Source organism: Psittacula echo, assembly GCF_963264785.1.
Source record: "Psittacula echo genome assembly, chromosome: 6".
In the NCBI taxonomy this organism is placed as follows: Eukaryota; Metazoa; Chordata; class Aves; order Psittaciformes; family Psittacidae; genus Psittacula; species Psittacula echo.
The window spans coordinates 70,502,421-70,520,031 of record NC_137743.1 but is presented as its reverse complement, the minus strand read 5'-3'; the positions used below and the strand labels follow the sequence as shown (position 1 = coordinate 70,520,031).

At 35.5% G+C, this 17,611-nt stretch overlaps 1 protein-coding gene across 1 annotated transcript in view; it reads right to left on the bottom strand.

Moving 5' to 3' along the window:
* Positions 1 to 754: 754 nt before the first annotated feature.
* Positions 755 to 17,611, bottom strand: part of ITGA4 (integrin subunit alpha 4) — a gene marked incomplete at its 5' end in the record, with an annotated part of 35,647 nt that continues 18,790 nt past the window's right edge. The window contains 14 exons of the mRNA XM_080622041.1: positions 755 to 2,463; positions 3,241 to 3,360; positions 3,536 to 3,634; positions 4,139 to 4,258; positions 5,676 to 5,795; positions 6,071 to 6,178; positions 6,831 to 6,921; positions 7,479 to 7,565; positions 7,887 to 7,966; positions 8,423 to 8,521; positions 9,310 to 9,460; positions 12,142 to 12,218; positions 13,428 to 13,577; positions 16,752 to 16,906. Coding sequence (XP_080478167.1) covers positions 2,371 to 2,463; positions 3,241 to 3,360; positions 3,536 to 3,634; positions 4,139 to 4,258; positions 5,676 to 5,795; positions 6,071 to 6,178; positions 6,831 to 6,921; positions 7,479 to 7,565; positions 7,887 to 7,966; positions 8,423 to 8,521; positions 9,310 to 9,460; positions 12,142 to 12,218; positions 13,428 to 13,577; positions 16,752 to 16,906 — 1,550 coding nt within the window. The 3' untranslated portion in view covers positions 755 to 2,370. The remainder of the gene's footprint in view (positions 2,464 to 3,240; positions 3,361 to 3,535; positions 3,635 to 4,138; positions 4,259 to 5,675; positions 5,796 to 6,070; positions 6,179 to 6,830; positions 6,922 to 7,478; positions 7,566 to 7,886; positions 7,967 to 8,422; positions 8,522 to 9,309; positions 9,461 to 12,141; positions 12,219 to 13,427; positions 13,578 to 16,751; positions 16,907 to 17,611) is intronic.

Genomic DNA, 17,611 nt, shown 5'->3' with positions numbered 1-17,611 from the left:
GTAGTGAGTACTCACCAGTTAAACTACTATAATTAATACTATAGTACATTGAATATTTTTAACATTAAGGTAATTAAAACTAAACTTCCCAAAGTTGCCCAAGAAAGAGATTCCTGCTACATATAGTAATTTAACTGTTACTACATAACTGAAAATCAACAAAATAATTGAAATTCTAGCAGAAACAGCATTCATGTGGTTAACTTGTTTGGGTTCTTTTTAATAAAATTAAATTGGGTGGGTTTTTTATAATCTTGCTACTATTAGAACATTGTACATTCAATTTTTGTCAACCTGGTTTATAAAAGCTAACTGAAATTTGCTTCTTATCCTTAGAACAGGCAGCAAACATTTTATTATTAACAGGTAAATCTGAATAGGAAGTATAAAATTTCCAAGGCAACATTATCACATGTACTGGCATATCTTTGAAATAGTTCACATAAATAAAATGCTTTAGTTTTACTTCTTTGCATTAAAAAGAATGTTAATGCTTCTTCCAGTATTTGAGGTATAGTTTTCACAATATGCTGTAATATCAAACTAATTTCTGTTCAGAGATATTTCAGTTAAAGTGCAAAAATTCACCAAAGCCATTTGGAAGATAGGCATTTTCTGTGTATTTTCATAGACTTGCAAGAAAACATTTAATTCTTCACATACTTTATTTTGATTTTTGTAAAAAATATATGCACATTCATTTGTCCTTACACTGCAGAACATTTTAGAGAAAAAATTTACTTTAGAGAGAGATCCACATCTTTGGCATCAAATGAAGTGACAGGATATTACAAAATGGTCCCCAATACCTTTAGAATCTGTGGATGATGTGGCTTTTATGGCACCAAACACTCTATTAGCAGAAGTGCTTGTTAAAGGCACTCAGTACTGCTTTTGAGTCTCAGGCTAAGTCCTGTATGATGGTGCAGCTTCAAAGTGTATGTACACACTACATTCAATTTTCCTTGCAGTTCAGAAAGACATCAAAGGCATGCCAAGAAAGGCGCTATTGCATCCAGCTGCTGCAATAGATTCAGTTATTGAAGAAGTCGTACATTCTGCAGCTGTACTGGGGAGCAAAGTAACCTTTTTTCTTTTCTCCTGGATTGTACTATTTCACCAAAGCTAGGTGGCAGTGCAAACTTATCTACCTGAAGAAACTTCCTGTAGTAGCAGAGCAGTGCTTTGAACCATGTCATTGAATTCAGTCATTTGCCTTTCTGCTGAGTGGCTCCTGAGGATGCCTGTTTAGAAGGTATTTATCTGACAACATCACAGGAACCCAAGGTAGCTCTCCAAATGGCTTCCTTAAGTACTTTCAGCTGGGAAATCTAAAGATAAAATTTGGCCCAGTAAGGTTGGCCTTTGGAGTACTTTTGGTATGTGGTTTTGTTCTGTCATCATGTGAGCGTGACTTTTTTTGACTCTCAGGTCCCAGAAGAATGCCAATACTAAATACTACTATGCTAAGTACTATAGAAAAATCTTCAAATAAATAGAAATAAATACTTGCTTTAAAAAAACCCACATAGAAATATTTCATTGGAGAAGTCCAAAACATCATGGCAGCAATACCTGAGGAAAGGACGGAACAAGTAATTCTGTCATGCTTGCACGTACCATGTGAAAGATGGCTACAAATTACGATCTCCAATGCAAATCTCTTTCTAACACTGAGAGGATTCTGTGCTGCATCTCTAGGCTACCCCACAGAATTCCCTGCTCTAGCCTGCCTTTGACCTTCCTGGTTCTGCCTTGCCTGGGTGTCTAAGTCTCTGCAGTGTTATGACTGTGCCTGTGCAGCCAAAAAGCTTATGAGGTTCCCTTTAGAAGCCCAAGACGGCTTCCAGTATCTGTTTCCTATATCCTTGTGCTCTACTTGCAGTCCTTCTATTGTTTTAAGCTAATTTACCCTTGTAAAACTGCCAAAGCAAGATATGGGAGGATTTCTTTTTGAATGGCTAATTAAAAAAATATTGAGACTTGAAAATTAATATAATAACTTGTGCTAATGTGTCTGAGATCTTATTTTCCAGGACTGGCAAAATGTTATTACCTTCCAGAAATTCTTCTTTCCAGTAAGTAATTCTTCTCCTCTTTATCTTTAGTGTTCTTCTGTCTGTTTGAAACCAGATAGATACATGGCATTTCAGGTATTACTGTAAGACTTCAAAACACATTGGTTTAACATTTTCATATTAGAAAAGCAAGAGTGCTCTAAGGTATAGTCCTCCATAGAGTTCAAGGAAACAAAATGCATTTTGTAAGAGCGAGTGAGCTCAAGACCAATTTCTTGTTTCTGATGTTTCTCCTGCAAATTAACTTGAATCTGAAAGTCTTCATTTTAAAATCAAACGTTTATTTGCCATCTTAGCCATCTTTGTTCCCACTTGTGAAACTCCAGCTGTCTCTTCTGTTCTTGTCTTGAGGGACTTGTTTGTATTGCCTTTTGAAAAAGCCAATCTGAAATACAAAATTTTGGAAACTGTTGTCAGCAAATCTGAGTTATCAAATCTAAACCATAAAAGAAGAACTAAAATAAAATGCAGATATATGGTATTTGCCCTTGCTTTGTTGTAACAAGTAATACTCTTCAATCAAAAAGTGGGTGGCTAATACTCTCCTGCAAGGAGTGAGGACGTGTGGGCTTGTGACCTGTAACAGTCCACAGAATCCAGTATTTTTTTAAATGTGAAATGGTGATAAAACTTTCCTGTTAAATTTGTTTCACTTTTATACCTCCCTGGGAAAAATGATGGATGGAGAAAGTCTACAGATAGGTAGAGAAATTGACAATCTCTTACTCGCTTTGTAGCATTTATGTTGCAGTTTAAAATCTTCCAACTTTTTATTCTGGCATGAAACAATGTTGTAGACAATTAGTCATGTGTCAAGTGGCTTTCAGTGTGAAGCACCATCCCACAGAAATGATCCACTTGATATCATTACATTATATAAATCAGTAGCAAACATGAGATGCCATATAAATTATGGGGAAAGCATTTGTGTGGTGTCGAGTACTGGAAGATGCAGAACGCATCTACATAAGACGTATAAAGATAAAGGATAATGGAAAAGTATTTTGAAAAAACCCACAAGTTGCAGAAGGAATTATGTTTCTTTAGAAAGGACAGATAGCAATAAAATATCATTTATCGTTTAACCTGCATAAACAGCTCCAAAGATCCACCAATGGTGAATTCCTGACTTGAGAACAACCGAGAAACACTGAAAACCTACCTTCCATAATATAAATGAAAGAAGCAAAAACAAGGCAACACCAACTATTAAGCCTATTCCAATTATTAGCACAGTAACACGGTATTTGGGCTTTTGGTGGTGCACTCCTTCCAAATAGACCTGGAAAGCAGGAAATAACATCAGTTCTGATATTTTTTTTTCCCCTGAAAGATACTAAAACAAACTAGGAAAATTAATTACGTTCTTAAGTAATCAAGACTATATTCATTGCCTGTGCGTAGATTTGTATAGAATTGTACAATTTTATCACAGATCCATTAGAAGAATTTCTTACATATGCAACTTGCTTGTCCTCGTGTAGTTCGATAACTTTTGCATTTTTTTCTGGGGAGGCTGTAGCTCTTACTTCAAACTTCAATGCTGATGCATCGTCCTAATTAAAAAAAAAATAAAAATAAAGCCTGTTTTTTTAAAAAATAACTTCAACACATTAATTCCTACCCAGCAAAAATGGTAACACAGCTGCTCACAGACACAGAATCTCACACAAACACACAGTGGTGCTTTTTTCTGATCACAAAAAAAATTAGTACCAGAAACTGGAATGAAGCCCAGTTGGATTTTACTTAAATCCACATCTATGCTGCTTTTCTTAGAAAAGTACAATTATGGGTTGAAGTTAAATCCCAATCCTACACAACCCAGCCAGAATGGGCAAAGTAATACATACTAAATAATAAAGTGATAATCTAAAATACATATTTCTCAGTGGTTTTCATTTTTCATATATCACCTTGGGGCTTAACATGGAAAACATAATAGGTTTGGATTTGGATTTAATCATACTGTTTGCAAAAATATATTAATACCTAGAATTTATATACAGAGAATACTGCAAATAAGCCTTGAAATATTCTCCTTAAGTATGAGAAGTTACCATTTCTAAAAGTGAAGGAGTTGCCTCCAGATGCAACTGAACAGTTGCTTCTTTTCCACTTTCCATGTTTCCAAGCTTGCAATATATTTGTAAGCAAAAGTCGTCATTTTTCATGCAGTACTGTAGAAGGGAGGGAAAGAGTAAAGCTTCAGTTTATCAACATTTGTCATCTTAGTATTAAAGGCACTCAGGAATTACGTAAAAGAAAAAGACCCATCTTTGTTCCTGAAAAGTTAGGGTGGTTGTCATTCACCACTGTCAATCCACAGGTGCTAAAGGGACAGTACAAGGGACCAACCTAATTGTTACTGAACAATTTTGTTTTTCTTAAAAATACAAAACTTTTTAGGCTGAAAAAGAACAACTGTCACAATTTGGTTATATGCAGGATTTTTTTACCCTATTATGTCAAATTAGCTTTTATCAAGAATAATAAATGACAGTGACAGTATTATAGCCCGTACAAATAGTGCAACTGATTGTACACTGACAGCTAGCAGCATTTCTCTCGTTTGGATTAGACAAAAAAAGCAAGCCTGTACATGAGTATATTCCTTGTCCAAGACTGCACTCCCTCAGTTCTGATTTGATATTCTCGTGCAGACTGTCTCAATCATTGGTTGATGTTCCTTGTACTGTGCTTACCTGAAGTCCCAAATTAACATTTGAAAGTTAATTAAAATATTCAGCTTTTTTCTAAGATGAAAGTATTAAACAAAACTGTACTTCATCAAATACAAATTGCAGGCCACAGATGTCTATGAGAACTAACCCTCAAAATATAACACTAGAATAGCATTTCTGTTTTGGACTACTACATAGTCAAGTCTCAAATCTCCAGCAGGGTCTGTAAGCAGGTATACAGAAGGATGAGTGTGGACAGCACAGGCATGTACAATATTCTTCCAGCCTCCTAAATAGTTTTATTAAGAATGTCCTGAGCCAAACAATATTTCCTTATATTTTTAATTTCTTAATGACTTTCAGTTCCATTAACTTGTATAGCCTCCCTTGGAATTCACTTATTAGCATTCACAGCATCCTTCTGTAAGAAGTCCCACCATGAGTACAACTTTTGCCTTTTTTTTTTTTTGCTTTGTTATGTTTTTAAATAACTTGGCTCCCATTTTTGACAGTTGATGGCACAATTTTGGTGTGAAGAAGCCAATGAATATTTGATCTGCATACTTCATGTAATTAAAATTAAGACTCTTTTCTCCCCCCATGCATAATTTTTGATTTGAATTTCATCTGCCATTCTGTTTGCCCACTCATTCTGTTGCATAAGCCTTTGGAAGTTCTTTGTAGGTGACTGTCATCTAAACTGACTTCAGTGATGTGTCATTAATCAACTGTCTCATCCGAGCTCTCACCTCTTTCACTGAAGTCACTTATGACTATGCTGAACTTATCACAGGTCCCACCACAAATCTTTGGAAGACTGCTCTGGTGACCTCATTATGTAAGAGATACTGTTGTCTTAAGGCTCATTCATGCAGTCATTTACTTCCCACTGATGCTAAAAGAGAGAGCTTACCATTTGTCTCTTAGCAGGCTTTGAAAAGAAAGTGACAACATCCTTTAATATGTTTTCATTTTTTTCTGCCACACTACAGTTTCTGGAATATTTATTATAGGAGCACTCTCCAACTGTTGTCTGGAAACAAAAACATCATCGTCACTGTTAGAATTTAAACATCAGATACTAAGCAGAATACAGATCTCAAAAGGCCAGAAGCTCAAAAGGAATGTAAATTCTACCTTCAGAATTATAAAACACACGGGGCTGAAGAGTATCTTGTTCCTGTTCACTCTGCTTCACCATAGCTAAAAACCTGAGCCCATATTAGTACCTAGTTCTGCTGTGCTCTGCTTCTCTTTTTCATAGAATTCATATGGCTAATAAAATTATATCAAGTAACCTGTGCTTACCTTCATATCCAGTGTGTTGAATAATCTGAAGTTACTGGGTGGAAAAGCATTAGGTATCATTATTTCTAAGGTTGTATTTGGAGCCATGCTTGGTCCTGCATTGATAACCTTGAGGGGGAGAAAGTTATAAAGAGTGTAAGTACATAAAATCTAACAGGATGGGGTAGCACTTGCATTGCTGTGCTATCATGAAAGTGGATTCTGGTAGGAGTTGTAACATTTTGTTTTATTCATTGTGTAGGCTTCCTGAACTCTTCACTCCTCTGCACCCAGTGAGTAAGCAGTGCTAATCTGTGATGCTACGTTGAGGTCATACAGACTGCCTTCCAGGAGAATATGCAACAGGAACTAGGAGAGATTAATGTCTAGCTCCTTTTAAGCCATTGGAGACAAATCTGATACCTTATAGATCCTCTTATAAGGAGCTCCTAGTTCCTTTTTCTTACCATAAGTTAATTATTTTTAAAGTATTCCGTAATGAAAGAATTGGCAAGTCAGAACTGCTCTCGCTCTTTCAATCCTGCTTCTGCTAAGTATTTTTCTTCTGACCACTCAGCGGAAGATTATCCAGACCAAAAGAAGTGTTTAAAGAGGGACTAACAGCTACTTCCCATCACTGATGTGCAGAAGTTGCTCACCATTCCCTTGTACTTTTCAACACTTCCCTTAGTGACTGTACAGATTGTCTTTAGATACACTGGAAATCTAAGCTTTAACCTTCAAAACAAGGATAATAGGGTTGACAAGGGAGAACTCTTACATGGAAAGTGAAGTTGATACTCTCCTTCATACACGTAAGTGGGGAATCTTTCTCATTTGTTCCATAAACAAACGAAGCCGGTGATACGAATCTACAATGGTTTAGAAGTTTTTAGTTAATATAATTGCTAAAAATCATTAGCTTAACTTTCTGCTCCGTGGTATGTCCAGTAAGATTGGCTCTAAGGAAATACACAAGTTTGCATGTAAGTAAATCTAGGAACACTGAGTAGAAGTCCTCTACCTTTGTGCTTTTTCCTCTTAAAAGGACAAAAAAAAAAAAAAAAAAGAATAATCAGAAGCAGTCATAAATCCTCTTCCAAAACTATACCCCACAACACACCCAGAATATGGTCCAAGTTAAGCAAGGAATCTGAGGATCTGCTGTGCTGTTATTAAATACCTTTCAATAAAAAAAATGTTCCAGTTCTTAAAAAAATACTAGTCTGTTAAGAGACAAGATCAAAGCACCACAGATATCACTGGTGTCATCTCACAGTACTGGAAAGAAAATGTTAGAAGTGTATGGGTCAGACCCCAGGATAGCTGTGCCAGTTTATTACCAGGAATTTTCAGCTGCCCCACACTTTGTACAAAGTACCAAGGCAACAGTTCTGCTGATATGCAGGTATAGCAAGAACTGACTTACCCATGAGCATTTAACTCAGTCTCATATTTTAGAGGTACAGCTAAAGTTAGTGTGTTATCCAGCAACATGCTGCCATCTTCATTTTTACTATAAAAATGGAATGAGAGAAAAATGAGTATAACAAATGCAGCATCATACGCTACACATTACTTCTATAAACAACTATTAAACAGACTTTCAGCTTTTTAAAACAAAAATATTTTTTTAAAAAGTAAAATTTTATACAGGCAGAAACGAGCTCATTACTTAAATATCTATCTGGGGTTTTTTGTAATTTTCTCTTTCTGTACAAATTTGCAACCCCTGTTCTTTCTTGCAGTTGTGCTTTGCTAAGTCTTTCCAGTGTTCCCTCCTCTGTTTTCCTAAGCTAGTAGTATTTTTCATTAAGCATTTTTCATTGGACTTTACCAGGTAGCATTAATGATGATGTTGAGGTCTTCTTCTGCTCTGGTAAACGAGCTTGCATCCAAGAGAAAACTAAAATCCAGCTGTAGAACAAATAAAATTTTCTTTATATCACATTATAGTGTGTCTTAACAGAGTTTAAACAAAAACATCTTATTGAACTAATTTAGAATTTCCTGCTGTAAAAAAACCACTCAGAACTAAGAAAATACTTGCTTTGTGAGTCTTCTACTCCTTTTCTATTGACCTAACACATCTGTTGACAGCCTTAGTCAGCTCACTTGTCTAGTGAGCCAAGCACAATCAGTTGATGCATAATGCAAACAATGTTGTCCCTTAATGAATTACACCAGAAAGGGTTTAGGCAACTGATTTTAAAAGTAGCAGAGCGCTTTGGACACCAACATAATAAAAGACATTAGTAGGAATGAAGGAGAGATTCTGAGAAACAAGGGTTTTTTCCCCTCCCTGAAAAGCCTCATAACATATTTAGGGTGTTTTTAAAGCTGGAACTTCATACATAGCCATACATAGCTTACCTTTGATTTCTGATCTACATATAAACAACCAACGCTGCACTCAAGTTTCACTGCATGAATTTCTTTATCTAATACATCACAATGTATCTGTTTTTCTTCCTAAAACAAAGGACAAATTATTAATGATTAACACCTTTTTTTTTCCCCCTACACATTTCACAATACATGCACATGCTGAAATTGTGTGGTTTATATTTCCTTGAACTAGGCGTTTGTTATTTCACTGATGCAGATATACACAGCATTCATATTACTCATTACTGCTTTAATGTATCCTTGTATTTATTACTGTATCCTGTTACTTCATCTTCTGTTTGCTAATAGTGAAGCTAAGGCATATGCATCATACCCAGACCCACTGAAGTTTAAAGCCAACCTCTGAAAGGTGTCAGGGGGATTCTACACAGACAGCAGTTATTTTAAAAAGGCAGAAAGAGAGAATAATTAGATGGGTTATTTCTTCATAAGACTGTAACTGAAAAATGGCAGGTTCAGAGATCTTTGTGATCATTGAAAGCATGATCATCACAGAAAAAGTACCCGTGACACAGAATCGTAGAATGGTTAGGGTTGGAAAGGACCTTAAGATCCTGAAATACATTTAGAAACTTTTTTTCTTCCTCTCTTAATTTTAGTTGTTACCATCACATCTTGTTATTGAAATGATTTAAGTCACCTGCACTGATTAAGTTGCACATGGTTTAGGTAGCTATAAATCTCAGAACTTAAAAACTGGAGCTTTGTCAGTTCTTTGGGGGAGGAGGAAGTGCATGTAGGTTGTCAGTATCTAAAGAAACTCAACAATCCATTAACATAATTTGAAAAATGTCTGGCTGAAAAAGGAAAATCTCAAAGGACTCCTGTTTGACAAATTCTTTTGTTCTTACCAATTCTAAAATTCGGATGAAATAAAGACCTTTAGGGATCTGAATGTGGAGAACAGTTTCATATGCATCATCTCCAGCATTGAGCAGAGAAACATTCAACAATAAAGTCTTCATACTTCCAACAGCAAGATATGTTTTCTTATCATAAGGCCTATAAAAAGTTGAATTATAATGTAAGTGAAAAGTAATTCTATATACAGCTTGCATGCAAAATTTTCCCTTCACTGCTCTTTCAGTTAATTTCATTTGGTTCTGACAAGTTCAGCTGGAGATCACTGGGAAAGTTCTTAATCAGTCCTGTAACTGAAGGTACTACACCAGTTACGACAGTCAATTTCAGCATTGTCCTTTTTAAGGCTTGAAGTTATTAATGCAAGAGCAAGAAATCTGCTGTCAGACCAGTCGTGCTTCTAGCTTTTACAAGATGGGTCCTTTCCTTCACAACCAAGAACAGTAATTTGCTACTGCTACAGTATTTTCAAACGTTATTTTCAAATTCACTCTTTGTACTCAAAGTATATATTGAAGTACTACGAAACAGATCACAAAAATGGCAAATAAACATCCCTATCTTATGATCTATGCAGTGTTCTATAATCATGTTACAAGTACAGACAGCCTGTGGGGGGCTAAAAGTAAACTTCAGCTTGACATTAAAGTTTAATTAAGACTTGTAGAAAGGCTGCCTAGAAAGAGACATTTATCAGATATTTTGGCTGGAAACCAAAGCATTAGTCACTGAACACCTTTGGGAAAGAAGCTGGCACTTAGAAAAGCAACAGAAGGTAAAAGCACGACATAAGCAGATAGGTTCCAAGACGAAAGCGAATTAAAGAAAAACACAACGTTAACATTTCAGTTGCTTGATTAGTTTTAGGTTAAATTTTAAAGTTCTTTTACTAGTTACATGCTTACTGTTCAGTCATCTTCTATTCATTAAAGCTAAGCTCATTAACAAGCTGCTGTCACGAAGATGCCTCCCAGCTTAACACACAAGTACACAAAAGCACCAGGTGCACATCTGGGACTACAACAAAGCTGAACTAGAGCTTTTCCCTGGTAATCGTATTTCATTCTTCATTAAAAAATGCATGATGCGGACTGGAAATTTACAGAGCAGGCCAAAATCTAAGCGATTTAAACAAAACATGATAGTGTAATACACGAAGACTCAACTCAGTAAGTAAAGCATTACTTTAACATCCCTATTTGATTTCATTCTTTTAAAAGTGTTTGCTTTGCTGTTCAAGGATAATGAATGCATCCTGTCTAGACAAAATAAATTAATGCTTCACAGCTAACTAGTTTTTAATCGAGATTCGAGGGGCCCAATGTAATTTAAGGTGATACTTCACACTTTATCAAGATATTTAGCCTGTTTATTTACACTGAAAATCTGCTGCTGCTAACCTAATGCCAAGAAGGTATGCTGTAATCTGTTTTCTTTTCTTAGAGTTTTGAAGTCCTTACACAATTGCATCACTAATGGCATGAAGGGAAATGCTGCCCAGTCTTTCTGAGAAGCTTATGATTGTTGAAATAAAATAACCTTCAAGCCCAAGAAAATAAAAGGGCTTCAGACTCATGCTACAGGCCATGCATTAAAGTAGGCAGAAAGATACTAATCTTATTCTGAAATCTGTGAAGATGAAAAAGCTTGTGCTTAGGATCACACAGGTGTGATTAATCAGCATTACAGGATTGTCAGCATCTTTTGGTGTCATTTTAGGTTGTTCAGTGTAGTATCTCGATTAAAGTAGAATCGGCTTTAAAGATGATGAATTACACAAGAAAATCCAGGTCACACACAAAATACCTAGCAAGCTGAGCTTTACAACAGGTACAATTTCTCTTTTTGCATGCAAACAACCCGTATTTCTTGCTTTGAAGGATAATATTCAATAAAGAAAAAGGTTTTGATGACAAAATATAACTTAATTAAAATTCATTCTGAATAGAAATGATGGTACATGGCTTAAAACTTTCAAAAGATGGTGCTGAATCGAAGTGTATATACTTCTTAGTATTGCTTGGTGTAATACAGATTCTGCAAGACAATAATAACTGTATTTAAATACTTTGAAAGTGCACTGATTATCTTGTTTAATACAGGATTTAAATATGATACCTAATTGGAAAGAATGGGAAAACTGAAACACATTGAAGGGTACGTCAAAAAAATTAGGGGTGTTAATGAAAAAAAAAAAAAAAACAATCACAAAACAAAATTAATTTAGGAAAATGAAAAGTAATTCATGTAGGGAAAAGAAGTCTGAACCTCACATAATACTCAACCATCTGGTGTCTCAATCAGCAGTATAAAACCAAAGATGAATAAGGAAAAAGAGCCATTTAATTAATTGGTAATTGAAATAACAAGTATAGCAATGTCTTAGTATAAAACCAAAGTATCTTCTTTCTGCAGTGCAAGTACAATGTCTTCATAAGAGCAGCCGAAATAATTGACAGCTTGTCAATTTAACCATAGTTATGATGTCTACATATTGAGTACATATTGTGCCCTGTTATCTTAGCTCAGTTATATACGAAGGGTAGAATACAAGTTTGCCTTTTTGTTAAGATGTATTTTATGAGCTTTAAAGGATTCTAATTATGCAAGACAGTTCTTCAATTTTACACATGTCCGTTGCATTTCCTGGAAGATATACAATTTTAAAATATTCTTCAACTAAACACAGCTTCACTCCTCATATCCATAGTCTACTTCTGCAAATTAATGTTTTTAAACACACGAGGGATTAAGAAATAATTTAGATAAAATTTTACTGAACCTCTTTCAAAAGAGAATAATGAAAGCCACATTATACTTACTTTGGAAAAGCAATTTTCCCAGAAACTCTCAAGTCAGCAGAACAATTTTCTTGGGAGCAAAATCTTGCAAAAACAAACTATAAAAAACAAATAAAAAAAGGTACTTTAGTGTGTTATACATATCATAGTGAGTAAAAGTATTTCCAAAGAAACCTATCACCTGTTACCCAATACATGGGACTGGCTAATAGCTCTTGCTCCTAAAACCAATTCAATCAGGCTATGATTTGCCATTTACCAAACACATGCTGTGTCTCAGTTAAACCAGTGGGTGTATGTTCAGCTGATTTTTTAAACGTAGTACTTAAAAAGGGTAAAGCATTTTAGAGAATCCAGAACTGAGATCTGCAGTCTCTTGTATGACACAGCACATTAACTTTTGTAAGAGGGTTCCATTACACAAAGGTTACTTATCATACTGCAAATAAGGTTTGATGAGACTGGAGACACGGTGAGTCACGTGTGTCTGTGCCTTGGTTATCAGTATGCTACAGAGCACATTTATGTCACTATATTCAACAACACCCTCTTTAACTCTGTGGTTTCTCAAACAAAATTCTGAATGAAAATGAAAAGGAAGAAAAGAACGGATATATATCTCAAGAGTTCTGATAGTCGACTGTATTTGAATTACATGAAGCTCAGTGTTTGTGAAAAGTCAAATCTATGACCATTCAGTAGTTAAAAATTCACAGCATCCTGACTTTCTCTTAAGTCTGTTAACTAAGTCCTTTTGGTGTTGGCTTTTTTTTTCTTTTTTTTTTTTTTTAAAGAATTTAATCTCACACTATTTAAGGATACAGAATACACTTTTTCCCCCCCACAGACTGCAATACCTTCACAGAACTAATATTTCAGCAACATAATCAGAACACTTCAAGATTAATACCAGCAAGATTAATACTAACACAATTTTAAAGATTAATTTTTTACTGGAAAGTGACTCATCCTGTGTACTTGAAAAAGAATTGATACTTCAAAGACCAAATTTCATACCTGTGTGTTCTGAGGTATATAATATTATATATTGCAAGGTCTCACACATAACTTTTTTTTAAAAACATAATACAAATTTTATACCAGTTCTACAAAGATTATTTTAATGACAAATTAGGCATTCTTTTGCATACTGTTGTAATAATTAAGATCAAGGCACGGGATGCTGGTCTGGAAAATGCATTCCTTCACATGCTATGGATGTGTGAAGCTTTTTTTTCTCACTGAAGATTAAAACATGAGTATTTACTTGCTGCATTGGGGAAAAAAAAAACCCCTCATACACTAACCTTGCTTACTATAACATCTTTTTCTTTCCTCTGTTGAAGAACAGGTTGAAGTGGTGAAAATTCTTGACTATTTCTCTTCTGTAGAATATGATGCCCCAGCTGATAACTTGCTTCAACATGTACAGGAGTCAAGATATCCCTTACATCTTTCTATGAAAATTGGAAACCTAATGAGTTAATCATATAAAACAAGACATGTGTGCTTATGTTTTAAAGATTATAATGTTCCCTAGAACTAACTTAAACAGGAACACTTATTTTATTTTACATGTAAAATAATTTCACATGCCATACGGCTTACATACTTTTCCAGAAATCTTTGTCGCTGAAAGAGGTAATGAGAAACACAGAAAAGCATAATCAATCAAAGACAGCATCTGCCATTTCAGAATGGAAGATTCTTTTATTAAAAGAAGTCTTATTCAATTATTGAACCTATTTCTGTTAATAATACTGCCTTACCCATGAAATGCAGTACTGCCCAAAGAGAAAAATAGGAAAAAGCTGGCTGAAATAAAGAAAGTTAACCAGTGGGATAATGCCAGACAAAACTGAGGGATTTTTCTGTATGAAATCAAAAGGAGTTCTATCACAGCACCACTAAATCAGGTCATGACTGCATTTTATTTTTCTGCCTCTTTATGTCCTATTCCGTATTAAAAAGATTCAACTCCTCAGTAAATGACTATTTCGTACATGAAGGCTTGACTGTGTAGGAATGTTGCAGATCAGAGCCCAAACTGCCTACTTGTGAAAACTGAACAGCTTGAAGCACCGAGTACTAACAATAGCAAACCTGATTAAATTAGTCTCTAAGTGTAGGAGACAGACAGACACTGATTGTCCCTCCACATGGCCACTACTTTAATTCTTATCTGCAAGCCTGCTCTGGCCAACTCACATATTCATAATAATTTTCCACAAGGTCTTCTCTGCATCTGCTTTATATTACTGCCATTACACTAATTAGCTATTAATTAGTCTTTACTCAAAATACATAAAACGTACTTCATCTCTTGCAAGGACTGTACTTGACAGACATTCACACTTACTTAACTTTAGGCGCTTCATATAAGTACAGAAGCCTCAATGGGTGAAAGGAGATGCTTATAATGCTATTAATTAAGAATTAAAAAGAAAATTGAATTATACAGAGTTAAAAATAGACTACAGGAAGTGATAAGCTAAATCTTATCCTTCCTTCTACACAAATATCTACTGATGCTGGTACATAAGGTCAGCTGTCAGTCAAATCTCTCTTGGTATACACAACTCTTAAAAGTGGCAATTTACTATTGCTCCTGTAAGTAACATTCACTTAGGTGCAATGACCAGTAGAGATGCATCTGGACTATTTTGCAGTGGATAACGTAAGCTTTGCTTTCTACCCTGAAGCTTTGTCATGACAATTGGCTTCTAATGGTGTCATAAACAAAAGGCAAGTAAAAGGAAGGAAGAAGAAAAATACACGGAAGACTTTTCCCCTGCAGGTTTTTTTTTTTTTTTTTTAGCTGTAGAGAATTGAGTCTATTTCCCAGCTTCTGTGCAGGATCAGCCACACCAACCATCCTAATACATGCTGGTTTCAAAAGGTCACAGAATTGCTACCTTGAGGATTTTAAAGAAAAGGCTAGGCAAACTAGTCCATTATTTTACTGCCCTTGTTTCCTCTTACATCTAAATATTTCCTGGCCTTAGTACTTCTTTAAATTCTTTTCCCCCTTAGCTACAGTCTTAGAGGTGGTAAGTCTGTTTTTTCTGAGTGTAAAAAACGTGGTTCCTCTGCGCCCACTAGTTTTTAGTGTTTGATTATAGTTTAGGAATTCAAGTTCTTCCCATTTATTCTCCAGAATTTTTGTTGCAATTAGCAAGCTTCTAAGAAAGAATAAAAGTGATTCAGTTTTTCTTGTCCTTATATAAATGGCCTTAAGTGAATGGCCTTAAAAATATCTTTGTCCTGTTTGCAGTTGCTCTTACACTCAGGACTGGTCCCTCATTCAGAAGGATATATCAAGCATAGTTCATTTCCTCCAGGGCAACAGTGACTTTGAGGCTACTACTGCAGTTAGAATCTTACTGGCTAGATTCTTAACTAGCTCCAAGTCAGTACCATCCTCAGTTTCAAAGGATGGTTGCTGTTGGATCAAACTCTACTTCTGGAGAAACCAACAGCCAACTTTCCCCTGCTGATACCATCTGTATTATTTGATGCTGGTACAAGCCTCTCTGGGTATCTGACACCTTGCAGGCCTCCAATAGCCTCCTGCCAAATGCCCACTTGCCCTGGCAGCACTTGCACCTCTGTGGCTTGTCTGAAGCATTTCTACTAGCAGACTCCTTCTACAACAAAGTTGTCTCTACCCCTTCACAGAAAGAGTAACCACCGTCACTACTAATCTGGTCCAGATTTCAGGTTGGTATGTCCAGGAGGAAGACGTATCTGTACAGGCTTCTCTTTTGTGAGCAGAGGAATAGAGAAATCACTTTTTCAGCAGCACAGTGCACATTCTCACTGATCAGCTCTAAGTTCATTCATAAAGCTCTTGTGAGTGCTCTTCCTACCCTGTTTCTACCTGTTGATGCTCTGAGTATTTTCATTGGCGAGTGCTGCACCCCTTGCAGGAGAAAAATCAAACAACTCCAAGCAAGTTTTGTTCTTCGCACCCTGCTAGCCTTTGGCTGCTTGCAAAAAATGCACAAACCAGACCATACTATAAACCTCTAATTACAGACTTGCTTCTACCAGTCATCTTAATTTCACTTCCTATGGATCAGGAACAGGTGATTTCCTTATCAGGTGAGTCTACCTCACCTACTCACAGTAAAAAGGGGAGCAACACCATACATGTACTCTTTGAAATAGCTAAAAATGACAAAATAATAAACATTTTCTCTGTGTAGCTACAAGTTCAAAGATTTTGCATTAATGAGTACATAGGAAAGTTCCACCAAAAATGTTCAGCAGGAAAATATGTTATACCCTATCTTGTTGGTTGCTCCACATAGGCCTCAATCTGTGATCTGTCATCCATAAAAAGGGTGAAAAAATGTCAAAAATGCTCATGTCCTACTTCATCACTGTGATGATGATGATGATTATGCACATTCTTCACTGACATAAATGATGGCAGAGTGACTTCCCCACAGAAAGCTGAGAAAGCTTCAGAATTAAAATATATTAACTGTGGAATTTAGGAACACAAATATTTTACTTCCAAAATTATGTGATGCAATTGTAAACATAATTGGTTCTTTTGCAGCAGGTGTGCTTTTCAAAGGAGAACAAAGGATTTACAGGGTAATACATACTCAAAATTACATTACCCTCATAAATGCTGGATGATCCTTGCAGGCAGTATTCTTGCTGTAAATCTTTACATTTCCAGAGATTGTATCAGATGTTCCATTGGAGGAAAAGTAAAATCTTGCTTGTGTATCCACTCTTCTGTTCACGTCAACACTCAGATTATAAAGCAGCACTGCAAAATAAAATAAAGCAGTCCAGGGAAAATAAGTTATAAAAACTTTAAGTGTTATAATTTCCATGAATTTATGATAGAAATCACATCTTCTGACTCACTTCCTTAAGTTATGTTCTGTAATATGAAATGCTCTGCTTAAAAACTCTGACATAAATCCATACCGAATGAACACTTCTAGCCCTTTGAAAGTTGACTGCATCATGACTGATCCCTGAAACATGCTTTTACATCAGAGTTAGTTTTGTCAAATTATATTTATAGTTTTCTACCAGAATCTATTTAAAGAAAACCTGCTCCAGTTACTTACAGGGCTGACATTAAATTTCGACAAACAGATTAAGTCAGCAGACACTGATGAATACTGTTTAACTTCACAGTTCTTTTCAAGTTAACATGAATTGCTATGATAATAAATTGCAAATAAGTTTCAGAGCATTACTGATGTATTACTTCTTAATTTCTGCCAAAAGCAGAGTTAGGATATCTAGAATTTCCTCTAGTTTGTTCTCTTTCAGTTCTAAGTCACATCCAAATCCAGCCACAGCAATCCAGTCTGACTGCTCATCTTCCACAACAGATATGAATTTTAAAAGATCTGAACTTGAAACTTTGCAGTTTATTGTTTGATGTGTTCTCTGAAATGTATTCCTAAAGAATATTGTATATATTCATACAGAAGATTTAAAAAATTTAATTTTATAT